We start from the raw sequence: 24,213 nt of genomic DNA on the forward strand, positions 1-24,213 counted from the left end.
CAAAGTTACCACACCAGCAGCTCAGGGCCGGTCAGGTGCAGAGTTCAAAGTGGTGCCCAAAACGCATAGGCTTCAATGGAGAGAAGGGGGTGCCCCGGTTCCAGTCTGCCAGCAGGTAAGTACCCGCGTCTTCGGAGGGCAGACCAGGGGGGTTTTGTAGGGCACCGGGGGGGGGGACACAAGCCCACACAGAAATTTCACCCTCAGCGGCGCGGGGGCGGCCGGGTGCAGTGTTAGAACAAGCGTCGGGTTCGCAATGGAAGTCAATGAGAGATCAAGGGATCTCTTCAGCGCTGCAGGCAGGCAAGGGGGGGCTTCCTCGGGGAAACCTCCACTTGGGCAAGGGAGAGGGACTCCTGGGGGTCACTTCTGCAGTGAAAGTCCGGTCCTTCAGGTCCTGGGGGCTGCGGGTGCAGGGTCTTTTCCAGGCGTCGGGACTTAGGTTTCAGAGAGTCGCGGTCAGGGGAAGCCTCGGGATTCCCTCTGCAGGCGGCGCTGTGGGGGCTCAGGGGGGACAGGTTTTGGTACTCACAGTCGTAGAGTAGTCCGGGGGTCCTCCCTGAGGTGTTGGTTCTCCACCAGCCGAGTCGGGGTCGCCGGGTGCAGTGTTGCAAGTCTCACGCTTCTTGCGGGGAGATTGCAGGGGTCTTTAAAGCTGCTCCTTTGGATAAAGTTGCAGTCTTTTTGGAGCAGGTCCGCTGTCCTCAGGAGTTTCTTGTCGTCGTCGAAGCAGGGCAGTCCTCAGAGGATTCAGAGGTCGCTGGTCCCTTTGGAAGGCGTCGCTGATGAAGGCAGGAGACAGGCCGGTGAGTTTCTGGAGCCAAGGCAGTTGTTGTCTTCTGGTCTTCCTCTGCAGGGGTTTTCAGCTAGGCAGTCCTTCTTCTTGTAGTTGCAGGAATCTAAATCTTTAGGTTCAGGGGAGCCCTTAAATACTAAATTTAAGGGCGTGTTTAGGTCTGGGGGGTTAGTAGCCAATGGCTACTAGCCCTGAGGGTGAGTACACCCTCTTTGTGCCTCCTCCCAAGGGGAGGGGGTCACATCCCTAATCCTATTGGGGGAATCCTCCATCTGCAAGATGGAGGATTTCTAAAAGGTAGAGTCACCTCAGCTCAGGACACCTTAGGGGCTGTCCTGACTGGCCCTTGAATCCTCCTTGTTATTCTCATTATTTTCTCCGGCCTTGCCGCCAAAAGTGGGGGCCGGGGTCGGAGGGGGCGGGCAACTCCACTAGCTGGAGTGTCCTGCGGTGCTGTGACAAAGGGGTGAGCCTTTGAGGCTCACCGCCAGGTGTTACAGCTCCTGCCTGGGGGAGGTGTTAGCATCTCCACCCAGTGCAGGCTTTGTTACTGGCCTCAGAGTGACAAAGGCACTCTCCCCATGGGGCCAGCAACATGTCTCTAGTGTGGCAGGCTGCTGGAACTAGTCAGCCTACACAGACAGTCGGTTAAGTTTCAGGGGGCACCTCTAAGGTGCCCTCTGGGGTGTATTTTACAATAAAATGTACACTGGCATCAGTGTGCATTTATTGTGCTGAGAAGTTTGATACCAAACTTCTCAGTTTTCAGTGTAGCCATTATGGTGCTGTGGAGTTCGTGTAAAACAGACTCCCAGACCATATACTCTTATGGCTACCCTGCACTTACAATGTCTAAGGTTTTGCTTAGACACTGTAGGGGCACAGTGCTCATGCACTGGTACCCTCACCTATGGTATAGTGCACCCTGCCTTAGGGCTGTAAGGCCTGCTAGAGGGGTGTCTTACCTATACTGCATAGGCAGTGAGAGGCTGGCATGGCACCCTGAGGGGAGTGCCATGTCGACTTACTCATTTTGTTCTCACTAGCACACACAAGCTGGTAAGCAGTGTGTCTGTGCTGAGTGAGGGGTCTCTAGGGTGGCATAATACATGCTGCAGCCCTTAGAGACCTTCCCTGGCATCAGGGCCCTTGGTACCAGAGGTACCAGTTACAAGGGACTTATCTGGATGCCAGGGTGTGCCAATTGTGGAATCAATGGTACATTTTAGGTGAAAGAACACTGGTGCTGGGGCCTGGTTAGCAGGGTCCCAGCACACTTCTCAGTCAAGTCAGCATCAGTATCAGGCAAAAAGTGGGGGGTAACTGCAACAGGGAGCCATTTCTTTACAATCGTGCTTTCACAAAACATATGTACAAATGTAACATAAAGGGCAGACTTCAACCTAACTACACAATTTTATTCCCGGTCATTAAATTGCAAAGTACCTTTAACAAGAGGCTCACTGTAATCCTTAAAAAGTGCTCTTACACTGCTTCCAAAAGGAAGGAGGAGACTGTGCAACATAAAATGCATAAATAAACTGCAGTGCAAACAAACAGCCATTCTCAAAGCCTGTTGCTTATCAGCCACTTTAAGTAAATACAAACAGTAATGTATAACAGATGTTTTGGCAATCCAACAAATAGAACAGATCAAAACACTGGCTCTCTCAAGTGCATTTGCATTATGCTTCACAAAGCTTTTTATCAAGAGTACGGGAAAGCAAACACATCCACTTAAGTGGCAAGACTGCATTCTTGTAGGGTAAAGTGAAACACATAGTAAGAAACCGAATCTAGAAACTATCCTTCAAGGAAAAGAAGATGAGAAACCTTGCTAAAGCATGCTCAAAGCTAAAAATTCATTTGAAAATTGTAGTTCCTATTATCTGTAACATTCTGCATTTGGCTTTCTAAATGGAACATCTCTGTGCATTGAAAAATCACATCACAGAAACTTATATATAAGATCCAGATCTGCATAATGGAAAGAATGCAATTTTAGTCTGGGATGGCGTTCAATATTAAGAGCATGTAGAGGGCAGACATTTAATCAAGACTTGCACATGAAGTAGGGTTTTCAACCAACTGAGAAGGTGCAAGCGTAGTACAAAAACAGAACTTTCAGTACAAAAAAGGTATGCACAACAGTTATGTGCCATCCGATGGCATAGGACTGTCAGAAGGTTCAAAAGGAAATCTACAGTCAATACAGGAATGGACATCAATCCCATTATCTGAAGCTCTTTCAAGTCATAAAACAGTATATAAAAGGAGAACACGCTTCCCTAAACCCTTTTACAAGCCTTAAAAAAAAAAAACATTTGCAGCAGAGGACGGACAGATCCTTCGGTATGCAAGTATAACTAATATCTCAAGACTTGTGGTCCTCTTACCCAGCTGCTCCCACAACCTTTCTCCTTTTCCGGGAACTGGAAGAGAGATGTGCTAGAATGGATGGTAGCAGAGGAGATTTGCCTTAAACGATTTAGGCAAGACCATAGGGTTGTGGAGGATGTGCAAGTCTGGGAAGCACATCTGATCAAGTTTGAAGGAGGGGTGGAACTCTTTAGACGACCAAGGTTAAACACCCTCTAGGGCAGGGACTGGTACCCTGATGGTTGCAGGAGAGAATTAGGAGCAGATAGAAGGACACAAGCTACCTGAGATGAGTGAGGGACTAAGAACTAAGATATGGAATGTGCATACATATGTATGTGAATTGCATGCCTAAGGACTGGAACTGACAGCAACCTTCTTTATTGTATTAGTTGTTGTTATTGATAACAGAGTATTCTTATATGCTGGAAACAATACAAAGATTCAATTTAAAAAAAACATTTTGTAAAGAGCCCCTAACTACATAGAGCTGTTTACCTACTTAAACAATAACTAAAACTATTACACAAAAGTTCAAACAGCCACAACTAATCCCATATCAGTACAAGCACAGGCAAAGTCAACAGGTCCTGCCTAAGAAAGCTATTGGTTTTGTCAATGTTTTAGCCATGTCGTACAGCAGAGTAGCTGATGTGCAGCATGGCTGAAAGTGTGCAAAACGTTTTTAGATGGTTATGCCGCTGTCACATTAGGTTTATTTTAATTACTGCTGCAGGAGGGAGTGCAGAGCAGGGGGCCACACGGAGGGAGAGAACACACAGAGTGGGAGGGAGAGAACACACAGAGTGGAAGGGGGGATTGACATGACACTGAAAGTGGTGTCTACTTCATAACGCTTGTTTTTAGAGCAGGTGTGGGAGAGCAACATCAACAACAGAAGGTGGGGTCAGGGCAACACAAAAAGAAGTTCCTCAAAAAAATGTCACAAAAAAAAAAGGACACAAGTAACGTTTCTGTGCTCCAGGTGAAGGACAAACACACGAAGAGGAAGTAAGCCTAAATTATCTGACAAATAAGACACAAGCAAACAGAAGTCAAAATGAAGCCAAGGGCGGTAAGCGATGTACGGCCTCTAAGCCCACTGGTAGAAATCAATGGTGTTGAGGAGACAGCATGTGTTGTCTAGGCGAGACCTAAATAGAAAACAAAAGATCTTGAGACCGCACATGTGTTGTCTAGGCAAAATCTTATTAGAAAAGAAAAAAATATATATAGAGACATTAAGTGTGAAAACAGATAGTGCACTAAAAGGAACCTGACAAAACAAGTTATGTAGTCAAGTCACATGATACAACTGTATTACCTTATTATCCTTCAGATAAAGTGCTAACATTTCTTCTCTCCCATAACGATAATCTGCTAGTTTGTACTTTGGCAATGCCGGTGAGAGTGGTGGAGAAGTCACGGTCCCACCGCTAGAGAGTGCACGCAGCCTAGAAGAAACCATAACAAGATTAGAAATGGCAATGACAACAGGTATGGCTTAAGGGAATGTTGTAAGGACTTGTTAAAGCATAGCAACAGAGGATATGCATTTGTGTGGAAGCAAAGATCTGTATAACAATATTGGTGCAGGTTATAAGGTCGGCTGCACTGTCAGCCCTGACCTAAAAATACATGTAGGGTAATGATTGCCCTCCTCCCATCTATCCCGCCGCCAGAGAAAGACAAACACCAGAAATTATCGAAGACACTTTTAGGGCACTACAACGTTACATGTGTGCCTCTGAAAGTTCAACCTTTACATGTGTGCGTCTGAAAGTTCAACCTCAGCCAGCTGGATTAATTAAGAAAATGATCTCAACTGGTGAAGAGAAAGAAACTTTTTTGTGGAAGCACTTAACTTCTATCCAAGCAAAACATGTACTCCTGGATCTCAACATGTAGGTGGAGCCAATGCCCCTGTCTAGTGGTACTCACAATTGTTTTACAACAGTTGCACTGGCAACCATAAAGAGCAGGAAGGGGGTGAATAGTTCAAAGGCATGGTTAGAAAATGTTACAGACTTGTGACTATGGTCATGGAACAAGGTTAACTTCTGAAGATTACCGTTCCCCAGGCCAATGAGATGAAACTAATTTACTTTCCTGGAGATGTTTTGTGGCCTGATCTAAATTCACATTCTGTGCATTATTTCACCATCTTGTGATTGTGATCCAAAAGATTTATGCATATTTAACATTGGACATTAACGACAGGTTGAGTCATTAGACTCATTATGAAGTGGAGTAAAAGCTCACAATGACCCAAAACCGAACCACCATTAATTTTTTTCATGAAGGAGCACTAATCGTACTAATTATTCAGGTAAGCTGGGGGAGGGGAAAAAAAAGTCACACGTGAAGCTAAGAAAATTTGAAGCTCCATAACTATTCTCACAGCTAATTCACCTGCATCTTTTGCAGCACTTTTTACATGCGGAGCAATCCATTTGCTTGTCATCTAGCGCAACGATTCTTAACCTTTTGACTTCTGTGGATCCCCCCTGAATCACTATTAGAAGCCGGGGACCGCGCCCTAAGCAATTTCTACCATTTGAAACATACAAAAAAAAAAAAAAAAAGAAGAAAGAAATACACTAAACTACAGAAACAAGCACTCGTCAAGCAAAATATATATTATGGAATCTTTTTTTAATTCACAAATCAAAAAATTCCCAAATTGACATTTTAACAGGACAGATGGAGCTTTTCAGAAGTCGTTTTATTTCTACAAAACAGAAAGGAATATGCTAGAGCCTAGCATGTTTTGTTTGTGTTGCCCATAATAAAACCTCTTTTTGTCCACACATACTAGGGCTTCAACTGTGGCAACCAATCATCCACACTACTCTTTGCTTTACTTGCCCTGCTCCTAGGTAAGGATACCAGCTTAATTTTTTACTTCCAATTTCAAATTCCTCCACATTTAAAAAGCATTCTAAAATTTCCCATTTTAAGTTTTGCTTCTTTGTGTGTACATACTTTAATAATCTTCTAAAATTATTTAATTTTCTAAATAGTCATGAACCCCTTGAGTAAGTGTTGCAGACCCCCAGATGGTCCCCACACCACAGGTTAATAACCACTCACCTAGCATCTTAATAACCAAGCCTAACACAAGTTTTGTCCAATAAATCCATCTTCCTATTACTCCTTTAGTTACAAATAAACCTATAAACTTCTGTGTTGGTGCCAAAAAGAACTGCTTTGTGTTTCCATCTGTACGGTTTCTAGCATTTAGTACATAATCACCCTTCTACCACCTACGGTATGAATAGCCCTTTCTGCAGAATTTGTAATCATATCACCTTTTTAATGAAAGGAGGATGGGTGTGTGCATCTAACAATTTCTTCCCTACTCATCATTAATTACACCTCTATTACTGATAAAACCTCTAAGTACTCTTTACAATACATAGCTTTAGATTGAGAAAACAATCTTCAATGTGAAATAAGTGAAATATACTTTATACATGACTCAAAATATGATTCCATTAATTTAAAAAAACTAATTTTAGACTCCACTGGTTTGAGCTGGGATCACAAATTCTTTGCAAAACTGCTTATATGTAATAGCTGTATAACATCTGATGTAAGATAAACATTTTAATTGTAATTCAAGCTTCATTTGCAGAAACCTTCATATCCCTCATGAGGCACTGAAACATTCCTGGACGTGTAGCAGACTAACTGAAAGGGAGTGCTTTGACGGAAGGTCCTGTGCTTGGAATGAGGTCCATGCAAGTGTTGTGGTGTCATGCATGAGTTACCAGTTTGGTGATGTGATACAGCCTTTAAATGCAGTGCTTAACAGTGTGGGGGTGGATAGAAAAGTGTGAAGTCGCCAGAGAGATTCTAGGGAGACCACAGAACCATCAACCCACATCCTGTGCTAAATACATTCAAGTTAGTTCTGTACAATCATGGCATGAGGGAAGGAATCTACGTGGACTTAACGATTTTACCTCAACCTTGATACAAGCAATATTTGTAACAGGAGAGTTCATGATGCTTTAAAGTGTCCTTTCAGGAAGCTAGTTAAAGACAAAAGTTGGGGAAGCGCGTTTTGTCTGTGGAGGAGGAGGCGGTAGCGGCAGCACCAGCAGGGCAGGAGCCCTTTAAATTCAATCCTTGCGCTCCCGGGACGCGCGCGGGCGGCGCCCGGGCCAAGGGCGGGCCCGTCCGGCGCCCATCAGCGGCCAGGCTGGGCCACCCCTCTGAGATCTTCCCTGCGAGCTTAGGACTTGGCACACAAATCTCTAAAACAGGTACTGTGTTTTTCTTCCTTACCCTTCGTGACTATATTCCTGTAGCCTGCACCTCTCCCCTTTTTGCAAAAAAAATAAAATCCCTAAAATACTGGGATAAATTAATCTATCATTCTTCGCCCCCACCTTCCTAAAAGCAATTGTTGTTACTTTACCTCCTAAGTGAACCTTTACCTAGCAGTCAACTATCATAGAACTTTCGTCCTTAAGGCAGTTAGTAAGAATGGGAAAAAGGAAACAACTTAGCGTAAATGATACTTCACTTCAAAAAAACCATACGTCAATTTTGAAATTTATCTCAGGAGCAATGGGAGAAATCGACAAACAGATTATTAATGTCGAGGGAAAAATACTTACCCAGAATAGACCACTAGTACTCCCTGACTCTCCCCCTTTAACAACAACTCCTGAGTACTCGGCAAAACTTTGGGAAGTGAAACCCAGACTAAAATTACTAATGGTTGTATTCAAGATACAACTGATGTTATCTCAGATGGTGATGACCATCCGCCCTCACCAAAACGTAAGAGGAAACCCCCAACTAGCAAAGAAGGATATACCATCTAAACAAGTCCCGCCTGTGAATGTTAGACAAGGTTCCTTGAAAGTACAACCCAATGCATGTATCCTAACCGCTCAAACCCGCCCTCAAAATGAAAAATCTGACCATAAGAATAAACCCCACACAGCGAAAGGGAAAACTAGTGCCACAGAGCCATTGACTGCTCGAGAAAAACTAGTTAGTACACGCTTTGATCAAGTAATGGAACGCCAAACCCAATTGGAAGGAAAAATTGATTATTTGCTTAAAACATTGAATCCACAAGTAATAAACCCTTTAACCTCAACTGCACAACAGCTTTGTTATACTGATTTCAATGCCAGGCCCTCTTTAACGCATCAGACCCAACCACTCATTTCTCAGACTACCCAAAGACAAGTTGACCCTTGTGCTTCACCTGAAAGAACTGGCAATGCCCAATCCTACAAAATGTCACCAAAAAGAGGGGGAAACGTAACTATTCCAAAAGTCTATCAGGGTGCCCCTCTAATCCGGAGAGACATACTTGACCTCGCGCCTGCGGCAACCCCTTATGTGTCAGTTCTTGCCAACGTTCCCACTCTATCTGGAGCACGGGAGGAATCATGGGCAGCTCTGAGGAACAAGGCCCTGAACTGGATTGCAACTCGTCTGAAACCTGGCCTAACAAATAAACTTTTTGAAGACATCAAGATGGTTAGAAGGGTAAAATGGGTGGGTAGAAACCGTAAAACATCCAAGGGCGATTGCGTAGTTCTTTCATTCAAAACCCCTACGCTGGTCAAACATATCTTAACAAGTTTAAGCCCACATCAGATTACTGACCATGGAGTTGCCTTGCTTCCTTTGGGTTTCTTTTATACGAGCACTAAAAACTATGACGGACCTGGCCTTTGTCTTGAGGATCACAGAAGCAGGCCAGAGCCGCAATACATGATTCCTACTGTGAATAGATTTTGGGGGGCTTAGCATGGAAGATACTGACTGACTATTATCTGATAAGGAATCCTGCAGGCTTAAGCACCCTACAGTAACATCGGACCTCCCCCATCTGGGTACAGACAATTAGGCAGTAGACACCGGAGAAGAACGATCGGACATGGAACCCTTCTCTAGACAATCTGTCAATGATGATTTGTTTCTAAGAGCCCCGCCAAAAAAAAAATTCTACCTGTCCCCCGATTTCTCCTGTATGCACAGAAACCATTACTATTCCAGGGAAAACCCAGATAATTGATAAGTCCTTTGTGGGCCAGGTTAAAATAAAGCATAAAGACTATCTTTCTTTTTTATTTTGGAATGTGGCCGGCATACGATCTAAGGTGGAGAATGAGGCCTGGTTAGAATACATCCAGCGTTTCCCCTGGGTCTGCCTTCAAGAGACCTGGTCTGTGAACCCGATTCACATAAATGGCTATAGGACGCTACATACTCCTGCCGTTCCTTCCGCACGGGGCAGGGCCAAGGGCGGTTTGTGCACCTTTATATCCAATAAGTGTGATACAATCAAGGACATTGCTCTAATATCTAATATGTTTTACCAAGTGATTTCATGTCATTTAAAAAATACTGCACAGTTGGTGGTCATTAATTTTTATAATAATGTACCTTTTCAAGATCTCCGATCAGTACTTAACCTCCTCCAGGATGATATTGACCGAGTACGTGATTCTTCAAATAAACAGTCTTATATTGTGTGGGGAGGTGATTTTAACACATACCTGTGTCCCAGCTTAACTAAGGGCTACTGCCCTCACGTCCCTGACGGTGATGATGATTCATTACACTTCATACACAACAATTCAGGCAATTTGTTGAATGAAGTTCTATTTGGCCTTGACCTCATCCTATGCAACTGCCGGACTCAGGGTAGGCCACAATTAAAACCCACTTTTAATGGTAGGCAAGCCAACACGACAATTGACTTAATTTTACTTTGCAATAACCTCCTCCCTTATGTACTTGATTACGATATTCAAGACACCATATTCAGCGACCATAACCCTCAAACCGTATGCCTCACATTTCCCCAACATGCCCTTATACACAGGGACATGGAAGAGATAGTAGAAACATTGAACTGGGAGCAAGAAATGGTTACACCATCTGGTGGTCAGACATTGAACCTATAGGTTTTATGAAACGACTAGTGACCAACTACGCTAATGAATTTAATACTTGCCTTGCAGACAACACGAATCCACAAGACTGTATCAAGGCCTTCACGGTAATTACGGCTGGTATAAAACAGTCTCTTAAGGCAACTTTTAGCAAATCGAAATCGAAAGAGCACAAAGGCTAGTTCAATGCTGAATGTACACAAGCTCGCAAGAACCTAAAATTTCACTTGCATTCACAAAACCCTGATAAACACCAACTAAGTTTAAAGAGGAAGGAGTATAAAAATGCCATAAAAAAAAGAAAACAGAACTTAAAAAATGAGGCGTGGCAATCCCTCTAGGACGCTAGCCTCCGGAATGATAACGTCAAATTCTGGAAAATTGTAAACTCCCCGCTCCTATGTGATGAAGAAATGCCAAAAATTGAAATTGCCATCACAGAAGAAGAGTGGGTTGCCTTCTTTTCTGCCATATACTCCTCAGAAAATTTGGCACTAGAAACAAATCTCCCTAAACCAGACTCCCATGACCCCGTTTCACCATGTACTTTAAACGAGGTCACTGACGCTATTAGTACAAGTAAAAGCGGAAAAGCCCCAGGCCCAGATGGAGTCCCAGTTGACATCTATAAATCTAACATCTCTTTGGGGTCCACTATTGACGCAGGTGCTACGCGCCTGCTGTTCAACTACCTTCATCTCGACCTGGGCAGAGTCTATAATCATTCCAATTTATAAAAAGGGAGATCGCCATAATCCCGCATGTTATCGTCCTATTTCACTGCTTGACACACTTGCAAAGATTGCGGGACGCATCATTCTAAATAGATTACAAGACTGGATGGAGGAAAATCACATCCTCTCTGATCTACAATACGGGTTTAGGGCTGGCATAGGGACAACGGAACAGGCTCTTAACTTAGAGATCATACTTGGTAAATATACAAGGGCTAAGCCCGGAGCACTATACCTTGCATTTGTCGATTTAACCTCTGCATTCGATTGTGTGGTGCATTCTAAATTGTGGCCCATTTTGCTGGACATGGGGGTCGATACTACCATAGTCCACTTTATCAGGGAATTGTACGCTGGTGCAAACGCCAAGGTCCGCTATGGGCGTCAAGGGGAAAGCACTTCATCTTTCCCCATCAAACGAGGGGTGAGTCAAGGTTGCGTGTTAGCTCCCCTATTGTTCGCTTTGTATATTAACAGTATAGAGGGGATTCTTTCCGATGCCTGTGGTGATCTTCCACAAGTAGGCTTTCGGAAGATCCCGGCCCTTTTGTATGCGGATGATGCCGTTCTGATGGCCCGCATCCCAGTCGCTCTGCAAAGACTAGTTACAACCTTTGATAACTGCATGGACGTCTTGGGCCTCAAAATTAACCACACTAAAACTTTCTCTATGACATATCCCAGTCGCCGCACAAAGACCTGCCATATAGACTTAAAAAGGTGCAAAACTAGTTGACACAGGGACATTTTCGTACTTAGGCATTGTGTTCGATGATAAAGGCACATGGGCACAAGCCATAAAAGCGAGAACATGGTTATTCACGAAAACCGTTATGGCGATAAAAAACTTCTCTAAAAGGGTGGGGAGAGCAATTCCCAAAGACATGATGACTCTTTACAACGCGAAATGAGTTTCAGTAGCACTGTACAGGGCTGGACTTTGGGGATATCGAGACTGCACTACCCTACAGCTGACCGAAAATGCTCTCCTGAAAACAGTCCTAAGTGTCCCGCAATCAACATCAACAGTAGTATGCCACTCAGAAATGGGAGTAACATACCTTACAGATCTCATTCGTGTCCAACCAATCCTACTCTGGCATAAAGTATGGACCTCAGATCCTGTGAGGTTGAATAGGGCTATCATAGTAGATGCCCTAGCACTCACTCGTCCAAAATTCCATGGCTAAACTACATAAAGCACTTTCTTATTAAACTAGGCCACCCTGAGCTGTTTTTCACTCCAGATGAATTGAAAACAATTTCCAGGAAAGACCTGAAAAACATTTGCCTCACCCACCTGGCCGAATTGAGATGGGATGCGGAGGCAAATAAATATAGTGTCAGGAGAAACCATATGATACAGCAAACGAATGGCATGGAACCATACTTATGCAAAGTCACAAACCCAAGACATCGGTTTGTCCTCACGCGTTTGAGACTAGAGTCATTTCATCGTCTCGTTAGTTTCCCCCTGATTAATGACTGGTCTTTACAACTGGAAAAATGTCCCTGTGATAATGTCTCAGATCAAAATACAATGCATGCACTTCTCTTTTGCAAATATTACTCAGCTTTTAGGAAAATGTTTGTGATACCATTTTTAAAATTAATGCATTTTAAACAAGGTCGTCCAGCTTTTTTGTATCTTTTAGCTCTTCCGTCTATCATGGTTTGTAATGGATTAGCTTTGTTCCTATGTTCAGTGATTAAGGCCAGACAATGTCTTGAGGCAAATGGGTGAGACTTTTAAGCACTAGATTTGAGATTTTTTCCTTTCCTACCTGTTTAAATCAATTTGCTTATTAACTTTTACTTCTTTTTAATTTTTTACTTGTTTGTATTTATATTCATATTTATATGTATTTTATTCCCTGCATCCTCCCTCCCTTTTCCTCTGAAAATTGTTTTTTATGCATAATGACTTTTATGATTGCCAAAAACAATCGAATAAAGTTTCTTTGATGATGATGATGAAGACAAAAGTGGGTCCCACAGGAATAGTCCCAACATTTCAATGAGTGAGGACAACGATTACCAAGTTTCAACCACAAAAAAAAAGCTAAAGAGTTTTCAAAATACAGTGTCTCGAAGTTGCTTTTATGTAAACAGCTGACACTCCATAATAAATCCAGTGGAAGAAATTCACAAAAAATATAATGATAGGAGAGGGAAACTGGGACAGAAGCCTTAAGAAAGTTACTTACTTGGTGGATACATACTCTTATCAATGACTCCTCAACTTATGAATACTCCATCGAGGCTACAGGACGGTCCAGAAAACCTTTTCCCTAGCACGAACTCTTCACCTTCACCAGGTGGTGGTGTCACATGGATCCAGCCACAACTATACTTCCGGGACCTGATGTCACCGGAGTATGTAAGGAAAAAACATGCACGCTTTGAGGTCCTCGTATCTGTTTATGCTTCCTTGAGGAATGTGGAGAAGAACTGAGCCAAAGCAGTGACAAGTACAGCGAGTAACATGCATGCACATCTTGGGACGTTAAAAAAAATGGCACTTGCTCATCATGAAAGAGGGATGGTAGTGAGGAACCTACAGAAATATTGTTACAGAAGGTAAGTAACTTTCTTCCTGCATTTTCCTTACCTTAGTCTCAAAGGAGTACCTGCCAGGAAGATGGGACTGAGCAGTGCTAATTAACCAAAGAAAACATGTAATACCTAGGGAAAATATCCATCTACAAGTGACTGAGGCGTGAAACATTTTGTTCAAGTATGCAAGGGCGGCTACATAGTAGCCTGTACATGTCGACAACCAGGATGGCTTTAAAGAGCCCTGCCCCTGGTGTAATGAGTGTGAATTTTCTTCTGAGATATGAATTGCCTTCTGAGGATATGTTTTTGTCCAGGACACAGGAGGAATTGACCTAGAGGATGACACAAGATAAATGATACATAGGGTCAGCCATACCCTTTTAGCAGCAGCTGAGTCTACAAAGAACTGGTCATCAACTCAGTCCTCTGAAATGTGGGGGGCATAAAACAATGCCTCATGCCTGTGGTCAAGCCTATGCAGACATTTCTCCTCAATAGTTGGAGGATGAAAGAAGTAGGGAGGGGCTGGGTCAAATAACCAATTTATGGTGCAAAAAAAACGAGGGGTGGACAAACTAAAGGGCCCTAAAGATCCCCAACTGTGCAAGCAGAATTAACTGCCACCAACAGAACTGTTTTCAGATTAAGAAGTCAAACCAGGCAACTGTTTCTTAGCTCAATTGGAGATGCCATCAAAAAAACAAAAGATTCATAATGCACCGAGGAACAAAAGAAAGGGAGGGAGGAGGAAGTAAAGCAAACTTTTTAGAAGAAAACACCACTAGTATCAACTTAACAAGGAATGTTGCTCAGGATGAAAAACGCAGACAACCTAGGAAGGTCACCTTTAACTGTAGCCACTGCTGGACCATGCGGTGCGAGGTACAAGGTACACCACAAAACATAGGACAGGCGTAAGTTAAAAAGATTAATACATTTCGACTCATACTAATACACTAACTTGTTCAGGCAGTTTATGTAAATACATTTGGAGGCAAACTTCCTGTCGGCAACCTCATCAGAAACAAAGGGATTATAGCTGATAAAGAATGAAAGAAAGAAAAAAAAAAAGAAAGAAAAGAAAACAAGAAAAAGAAAAGAAAAAAAGAAAGAAAAGAAAAGAAAGAAGAGAAAAGAAAGAGAGAAAAACTTGGCCAAACACTGGGTACCAACAGGTCAGCATACCTGACCCTCCTCACCCAGTCTGGAGTGATTTGAAACAGATGCACCTCCTGTACTTTCTTCCGAGCTCTGGACAGAATCAGTACAAATACCTGAAGGCATTTGCCAGGGAAACATCTATCAGGATGTGTTTGACACAAAAATGAGAGCACTTCCTATTCTGGAATGTTGCAAAGACCGCCACGAAGGGAAACACCAATGTGGGAAAACTTTCTTTAACTTAACCACCATGAGCAAGGTCCTGGAGCGCAGCAAGCGCAAGACCAGCTGGATTGCAATTTGACCTTAGTCAGACACTTTGGAATCATTGCCTGAACATCAAAGATCCACTGAGGAAGCGGGAAAGCCTTCTACTCTGATAAGGTAAGCATTCATGAGGGAGTGGGCTTGAAACTTCTGGACATTGATGGTACAGCCCAGGTTATGGAGAAAAGTAATCAATGTCAGGCACTCTGCCATAACCAGCTAGTTTCTCAATTACAGGTATACTCAGGCTCCCAATTGTCACAATGAGGCTGCCAGGACTACCAGCACCTACGTAAAGATGCATGATGCTGTCATCAGACCAAAGAGGAGGACCACAAACTGACAGTGTTGTGATCCCACCATGAATCTCAAGTAGCACCTATGGGTATGGAAAATTGGAATATGAAAATGGAACATTGGTGTTTCCAACCTTCAAAATGTCGGAGTTCAAGGGCAACATGATTTGCTTAAGGACAGCATCTTGGATTTTTCCTATCAAATGAACATGTTCAGAATATGAAGATAGAGGATAGGCCTCAGGCCTCTGTCCTTACGGTATCAAGAACTGAAGGGTGCAAAATCCTGTCTCTCTTCTAGAGGCACCACATCTAGGGCCCCTCTAGCCCAATAAGGAAAACACTTACGCCTCCACAATTGAAGTGTGAGCTGGTGCACACCCACTCAAGGAATGTGGGTGGCCTGAAGGGGAGGACAGGAAAGGAAGGGGGTAGTCCCAGCAGATCAGTAGGATGATGTAGAAATGTCATAACATGCTCACCTCTATTTGTTCCCAAATAATGGCAAAATGAAATAGCATTGCACCCACCTGATGTGGTCATCACGAGGGAAGGAGTCAGCAGGAGAGGAGGGGTTTTGTTGGGGGCAGGGCTTTAGGTTGGAAGCAGAGGACTCTGTGGAGGATGGAGGGGAGCCCTGAATCCAACCATTGCTCCAAAAATAGTTATATACATGCTCTGACAAGCCACAGAATCTCTGATACTGTGGGTGGAATTGACGAGCAGGAGTGGCCAGGCACAGACACTAGCAATAGCCCTACAGCAATTCACCCTCCCAAGAAGGAGCCCCAATGAATAGCAAGTGCCATCAAAACAGATGCCATGAAAGTAACCTGTGTAAAAAGAACAGATGATGGATGGAATGCTGAACAATATCAAACATTCACCCCCCAGTCACAGATCTGGGTCTTAAGCCATCTTTTTTTTTGCTTGCCACGCCATTAGTTTCAACCCAAGCAGGTCCTAAAATGCTTGTTTCCAGCAGTTCGGGCTGGAATGTTCCCATGGGAGCAGGGTCAAGACTGATTTGCATATGGCTGGATCCAAACTGGAGTGGCTTGGTGGGCGAAAAACAATTGAGATGTGGCCCAAGGGATTGCCAATGGCCGAGATCCACCACCTTGTTGTTTTTGCATGAAAGTAACCTGGACATATCCTAAAAATCCAGAAAAACGCACCCATGCATAGTGACATAGCATGTCAGTGGTAACCAGAGGCCAAGCAATGGTGTCCGCAGGGTCAATGCCACACTTCAGGATCTGTTTTAACACATCCAGACTATCCCTCAGCAGGTCACAGAAAGGCTTTTTCATAACATTTGGCACATTAATATATTTGCACTTTCTGTACGACACGAACACATCAGCAGGTGACATCAATTGTACAGAGGGGTCAAACTACCAGAAGCAAAAAATGTGTTACACATGGTGTCAAGATTCTAGAAATTCATGTTTGAGGAAGTCGTAGGAAAAACATTTGAATTCTGCTTTTAAGATGATATTTCAATGATCAGGCTCTCTGGTGACTGGTGGGAGGACAAAAATCTCTAGGGATCTTAGTCTCCCCAGTTCACCAGGGGCAAGTTTATGATGCCAGGCAACATGCATGAGGTCTGCCGGGCTCAAAAAAGACTTCCCCTAGGCAGCCATGGTAGGGTCCATGAGGGTCTCATTAAACTGCAGCAAAGGGTTTTTCCGTTACCATGAATTTTATTTCTTAAAAAAGGTAGTCAATTTTAAAGCTTCCATCAGCTTATGAATGAGTGCCTTAAAAAAATAAACCTCCTGAGAAGGCGGGTCAGAAGCTTATGAAATGTCACCTTCTGTGCAGTAACTAGGGCACGTTCATTTTTTTTTTTTAAAGCCCAAGTAGAGGTCACCATCAGTATTTTAAGTTGTCAATAGATGATCATTCCCTTAAGTCATCCTCTTCCTTCCTCCATAGTCATTATCTCTATAGCCAGGCGTCTAATTGAAAATCTCTACATGGCCAATTCTTTGGTCCTTGGGGAGGGATTTATTATAAGATTCACTGCAGTTCAAATGTACCTTTGGGTGGTTAACGTCACAAAGGTTGCAAGTCACAGTGTAATCGCCATAATCAATCGTCATGGGTGTCGGATGCATCTGCAAAACCCTGAGACCCTCTGATGACACATTTAACCTAATCAATGTTAAAAGTTGGGTAATCAGTCAGCAAGAGAACTCTGAACAGCTTCCATGAGGCGCAGAAAAACAGGGTCCAGGATCTTTGCTCCAGCTGAAAGTGGGGAAATGGCTGGGGCTGCGCAGCATCAACCGATGATGCTGGGGGTCAAAGTTTTTCAGGCCAGTTTGAATCCTGGAAGGAGCATTTATAAGGTGAAGCATATGGAGGAAGATGTGACCATATGAACAAACAGCTAAGGAACATAACATGATACTGAATCCTAGAAAGCTGGTAACTGTAGAATGCATTATTAAGGAAGTTGCCAGACAAGATCACAACCAATATATTATGCACTAGCCCAAACCAACAGCTGAGACAAAGAAATAGAGAGGAAAGTGTAGTTGTTAAACACAATCTTTAAGCATGTTTTACGATTAAGTACCATTTGCTTAGATTTTCATTTACTATGCCGTACATCCTCTCAAATTTCCATTTACTCTATCCTTTTACCCACTGATCCATCAGTCCATCATCCATCTGCTAGAATTTCCATTTACTCGGCCATCATTTTCCCACCCACCCATCCTTTCAAATTTCCACTTACACTTATTCTTTCACCCCGATTGTAGGAAGTTGGCTCTGTATGCACTATTTCAAAGTAAGGAATAGTATGCACAGAGTCCAAGGGTTCCCCTAATGCTCTATTTTGTGGTAGTGTGGTCGAGCAGTAGGTTTATCAAAGGAGTAGTGTTAAGCATTTGTTGTACACACAGGCAATAAATGAGGAACACACACTCAGAGACAATTCCAGGCCAATAGGTTTTTGTATAGAAAAATATCTTTTCTTAGTTTATTTTAAGAACCACAGGTTCAAATTTTACATGTAATACTTCAAATGAAAGGTATTGCAGGTAGGTACTTTAGGAACTTTGAATAATCACAATAGCATATATACTTTTCACATAAATCACATATAGCAATTTTAAAACTAGACAGTGCAATTTTCACAGTTCCTAGGGGGAGTAAGAGTTTGTTAGTTCTTGCAGGTAAGTAAACCACTTACGGGGTTCAAGTTTAGGTCCAAGGTAGCCCACCGTTGAGGGTTCAGGGCAACCCCAAAGTTACCACACCAGCAGCTCAGGGCCGGTCAGGTGCAGAGTTCAAAGTGGTGCCCAAAACGCATAGGCTTCAATGGAGAAGGGGGGGTGCCCCGGTTCCAGTCTGCCAGCAGGTAAGTACCCGCGTCTTCGGAGGGCAGACCAGAGGGGGTTTTGTAGGGCACCGGGGGGGACACAAGTCAGCACAGAAAGTACACCCTCAGCAGCACGGGGTGGCCAGGTGCAGTGTGCAAACACGCGTCGGGTTTCCAATGTAACTCAATGGGAGACCAAGGGGTCTCTTCAGCGATGCAGGCAGGCAAGGGGGGGGGGGGGCCTCCTCGGGGTAGGCACCACCTGGGCAAGGGAGAGGGCCTCCTGGGGGTCACGCCTGCACTGGAGTTCCGATCTTTCAGGTCCTGGGGGCTGCGGGTGCAGAGTCTTTTCCAGGCGTCGGGATCTGGGAGTCAGGCAGTCGCGGTCAGGGGGAGCCTCGGGATTCCCTCTGCAGGCGTTGCTGTGGGGGCTCGGGGGGCAACTCTGGCTACTCACAGTCTCATAGTCGCCGGGGAGTCCTCCCTGAAGTGTTGTTTCTCCACAAGTCGAGCCGGGGGCGTCGGGTGCAGAGTAGCAAGTCTCACGCTTCCGGCGGGAAACGCAGTTGTTTTAAAGTTGCTCCTTTGGAAACAAAGTTGCAGTCTTGGGTGAACAGAGCCGCTGTCCTCAGGAGTTTCTTGGTCCTTCTAGAGCAGGGCAGTCCTCTGAGGATTCAGAGGTCGCTGGTCCCTGGGGAGAGCGTCGCTGGAGCAGTGTCTTTTAGAAGTGGGGAGACAGGCCGGTAGAGCTGGGGCCAAAGCAGTTGGTGTCTCCGTCTTCTCTGCAGGGTTTTTCAGCTTATCAGTCCTCTTCTTCTTAGGTTGCAGGAATCTGAGTTCCTAGGTTCAGGGAAGCCCCTAAATACAGAATTTAGGGGTGTGTTTAGGTCAGGGAGGGCAGTAGCCAAGGGATACTGTCCTTGAGGGTGGCTACACCCTCTTTGTGCCTCCTCCCAAGGGGAGGGTGTCACATTCCTATCCCTATTGGGGGAATCCTCCATCTGCAAGATGGAGGATTTCTAAAAGTCAGAGTCACCTCAGCTCAGGTTGCCTTAGGGGCTTTCCTGACTGGCCAGTGACTCCTCCTTGTTTTTCTCATTATCTCCTCCAGCCTTGCCGCCAAAAGTGGGGCCGTGGCCGGAGGGGGCGGGCAACTCCACTAGCTGGAATGCCCTGTGGTGCTGTAACAAAGGGGGTGAGCCTTTGAGGCTCACCGCCAGGTGTTACAGCTCCTGCAAGGGGGAGGTGATAAGCCTCTCCACCCAGTGCAGGCTTTGTTACTAGCCACAGAGTGACAAAGGCACTCTCCCCATGTGGCCAGCAACATGTCTCGAGTGTGGCAGGCTGCTAAAACCAGTCAGCCTACACGGGTAGTTGGTTAAGGTTTCAGGGGGCACCTCTAAGGTGCCCTCTGGGGTGTATGTTACAATAAAATGTACACTGGCATCAGTGTGCATTTATTGTGCTGAGAAGTTTGATACCAAACTTCTCAGTTTTCAGTGTAGCCATTATGGTGCTGTGGAGTTCGTGTTTGACAGACTCCCAGACCATATACTCTTATGGCTACCCTGCACTTACAATGTCTAAGATTTGGCTTAGACACCGTAGGGGCACAGTGCTCATGCACTGGTGCCCTCACCTATGGTATAGTGCACCCTGCCTTAGGGCTGTAAGGCCTGCTAGAGGGGTGACTTATCTATACTGCATAGGCAGTGTGAGGTTGGCATTGCACCCTGAGGGGAGTGCCATGTCGACTTACTCATTTTGTCCTCAGCAGCACACACAAGCTGGCAAGCAGTGTGTCTGTGCTGAGTGAGGGGTCCCCTGGGTGTCATAAGATATGCTGCAGCCCTTAGAGACATTCCCTGGCATCAGGGCCCTTGGTACCAGTTACAAGGGACCTACCTGGATGCCAGGGTGCGCCAATTGTGTAAACAAAAGTACAGGTTAGGTAAAGAACACTGGTGCTGGGGCCTGGTTAGCAGGCCTCAGCACACTTTCAAATCAAAACTTGGCATCAGCAAAGGCAAAAAGTCAGGTGGTAACCATGCCAAGGAGGCATTTCCTTACACCGATCCATCCATCCATCCATCTAGCCATCCTGTCTGGTTTCGATTTACTCTGACACTATTTCACCCATCCATTCATCCATCCATCCATCCTCTCAAATTTCCATTTACTCTGCCATCCTATCATCCATCCATCTAGCCAACTTCCAACCCACTCATCCTTTCGCTCCCTCATTCTCACCCCCCACATCTCCTCACTCATCTATCCATCCTTTTAGCCATCCATCCTTTCACCCACTCATCCATACTTTCATCCACCCACCCTTTACCTGCATATCCATCCCTCCTTCCCGTACCTATCCATCCTTTTGCCCACCCATCCTTTCACCAACCTATCCATCCCTTAACCCTTCCATCCGTTCACTGAGTCAATACATCCTTTTACCCACTCATCCCCATCCCTCTATCCATCATTTCATCCACCCACTCCTTCACTCATTCGTTCAGAGGTCCTTTTATCCATCCATCTTTTCACCAACTCATTCATTAAGTCCTTCCTTCCTTCTTTCCTTTTTCTACCAGCCTTTCTTTCTTTTATCATTAATGATGAGCTTTTATTTGGCAAACTGCATATAAAAGAGGGCCATAAAGAACACTATCCTCGCTGTAGTTGGTAAAATGGGAGGTACACAACACCCCTGGTTATCCATCACCAGAATTGTAAAGCGAAAAAACAATCATCCCCAAATGGACAGGCATGGAAAAGCTGAAGAGGTCTATTACACATTACAGGGCAGTTGTGGAGGACTTAAATATAGTCCACCCACTGCAGGTCCCAAATATCTAAATAATCTGACCGCTTCTTTACATCTCACATAGGCACTCATATGGGATGATAATAATGCCCATTCCTACAGATCTCTCCACTTCTCTCCCCCTCCAAACAGGCCAACTCAGGACCACAAATGTACACAAAATCTCAGGCTAGAAAACCCAGTGCAATAACCAGCTAAGCAGACTACATAATTTGGAAACAGCAGAGATGTGGAATTCCTATAGCATGACGCCCAAGACAATGTTGGGGGTCAAGAACAGGTCTGTGGGACTAGTAGGTCCAATCCCCTGCAGCATGAATCCTTTAGCTGCCAGCTTACACTACCACATTATGGATCAGGAAAGGGCATTGTCAGCAGTTACAGAAATATTTGTGTCCAGATTAATGCTATGCTAACTTGTTCGTACGGTTCCTTAATGCAAAGCCTTTATTACCAGGGTGAGCTCAAGAAAATGTAAGCTGGACTGCACTATTGACAGTGGTTCCAGTATAAAAACGTGTACACAAGTTTGTAAGGTTTAGCAATATGAGACTACAAATAATGCACCCAGAATGTAAAAATATTTGCAGAAGCTAAAAATCAAGGTTGATGACTTATGCTTTCAAAATAAAATGTTCACAAAAAATAGCAAATCAACAACATTTTTGCTAAACTACTGTGAAACGTTAGGTACCATTTCTTTCAGCCTTCATTTAGTAAAATATGTTGATACATGCTAGCATTTGCAAAAAATATTCATAATGGAAAATCAGTGTAACTAGTTTCAGCAACAGTATGAGAAAAGTGCAACCAAGCATTGGCAAAACCAATAGATCCAACATTGGTGGTCGGCCTTTGGGTTTTTTCAATGTGTGTCTCGTTTTGATGTGTTTTCCACAACAATAAAGTTTTACAAAAAACATAAGGCACCAACCATTATTACATACATTGGCAAAACTATGTTTTGATCTCACAGAGTACAAATTGGTACAGTAGTCCCTGGAACTGAAAAAAACGACTGTGTGCAGATATGCTCCTTGTGGAATAACAGAATGCAGTCACTCCCAGTGAAGCCAGCCGATAGGCAGAAACAATTTAAAAAATAAAAATAGGGCTTGCTTAATTCCAGACCTAATTCTTAAAGAAAGACAAAGTGCACCCATGGTATTTGCCCTAGAATTAGTGCAGATTTACAGTTTTCGTTAATTCACAAGAATTTACAAACATGGGCCAGGAAATGGTACTCCTAGAAAATATTTCGGAACTGCATTTTAGGACAAGCAGATATGCATGTGTAAATCTGCTCATATGAAAATCTGTTGTACGTTCACGAGTTCACTTTCCCTCAAATCACTTTTTTCGCAACCTTGGAAGACGTTTTACTTCTACTCGTCAGGAGTACATTTCCCACCTTTGTTAGTATGGCATAAGATTTGAGAAGGGCTGGTAATAACCTCTAAAACATGCAAGTTAGTAGGTTTGCACACATTCTAAAGGGATTTCCAACCCGGGAACTACTGCTTGAATTGCTAGTATTCAAACTTTAATCTAGTATGAGCCCTGGTATAATCAGCGAGGCTGTTATCAGAGCTCTTACATAATGAGATTGCTGCCTTTTTTTTTCGGCACTCTACATGGCACTAAAGGGACACGTTGACTTATTTTTCAAGGCAAGTAAATTTATGAAGCAACCTCTCCCATGAACAAGCAAACATTTTATTGTATTCCACAACCCTGTAACAGCATACAGAAAACCATAAAACTGTGTGTCTCTCATAGGCATCATCATCCAACACACTACTACGCGCTGCGCCCCATAATACGGTGAATGCATTTTTGCGGTGATCATCCACAACATGGAAGCATCTGTAACTTTGTATCAAAACAAAAAAATCCATCCTCACCCTACACGGAGTAGCATGCTAGGGGGCAAGTGTTCTATAAATGCTGGAATACAATATAAAGGGGCACATTAGTATGGTTGGTGCTTTTTTCCCCAATCAATTTATACAAAATATGCATATAGGAACCCTGTGAAGGAACACAATGATAGTGTTGAAAGGCGAGCATGAGATGCAGGCTGGTGTCACTAAAGCAAGATCAACACTTTTTTAAATGTAATGTTAGGTTTCTACTGCAGTGTACTACTAGACTAGTATTTATACTTGAATATACTTAGTGCCTCTAACCTTTGGGATGTCTCTAAATGCTTACGGCTGATGCTATAAACATATTCCCAAAACATCGCTCTAAGAAACGATATCCAGAGAGCCCTTCTGGTGTGCTCCAAAACACTCACAACCAACAAAAAATAGTGATAAAAAGATGTACGTGTGTGTTTTGACAAGCTGTTAGAGGTAATCAGGCTTCAAAGATGTATACAATTTTGTTTCACCCTCAGTCACTGTTGAGTAAGGACTAGCTGGTGGGGTTGATGTCAGCAATATGGGACTTACCATTCTGGCCCAAAGTTAAGCGTCTGAGTTTCTCCAGCCATTCTGCTCTTTTATATATATATATATATATTTAGATAGATTTTCTTTATATTACACTGGTGGAAAACCTGAAAGAAAGAAAGCAATATTGTTAGAAAACTGTGTTCAAAGTTTTGATTCTGAAGACAATTATGCTGTTAAAAGGGCCGGCAGGATACACCAAGAACTCTTAAACATTTGTAATGCCATGGGTCTAGCGTTTGCTCGAGTTAGAGCTATTAACATTGTAAGTTATTAACTGGACTTTTCTTGCCACACAAACAGAAAATAAAAAGTAAAACAGTTGACATCAGCAAGTCAATTCAAAGTGCCGCCGTAAGCGTGAAGGAGACACACAAAAGGAAAAAGAAGTTTGCTTACAGTCAAAATTATCAGCAAAAGTGTAATTAGCCATGTAATAGGGTCGGTCCCCAAGATGGTAATAAAACCG

General features: G+C 43.7%; 1 protein-coding gene across 3 annotated transcripts in view; it reads right to left on the bottom strand.

Annotated features, from left to right (window-relative positions):
• The window catches only part of GIGYF2 (GRB10 interacting GYF protein 2), a 1,376,329-nt gene that overhangs the window by 1,317,390 nt on the left and 34,726 nt on the right, over positions 1-24,213 (bottom strand). For all 3 annotated transcript variants that reach the window (XM_069213782.1, XM_069213784.1, XM_069213783.1), the window contains exons 2-3: positions 23,745-23,851; positions 4,500-4,629 (exon numbers count right to left, since the gene is read on the bottom strand). In XM_069213782.1, the coding sequence (XP_069069883.1) occupies positions 4,500-4,629; positions 23,745-23,785 (171 nt within the window). In that variant the 5' untranslated portion in view covers positions 23,786-23,851. The remainder of the gene's footprint in view (positions 1-4,499; positions 4,630-23,744; positions 23,852-24,213) is intronic.

The sequence above is a fragment of the Pleurodeles waltl genome, chromosome 11 (genome assembly GCF_031143425.1).
Source record: "Pleurodeles waltl isolate 20211129_DDA chromosome 11, aPleWal1.hap1.20221129, whole genome shotgun sequence".
Taxonomy (NCBI): Eukaryota; Metazoa; Chordata; class Amphibia; order Caudata; family Salamandridae; genus Pleurodeles; species Pleurodeles waltl.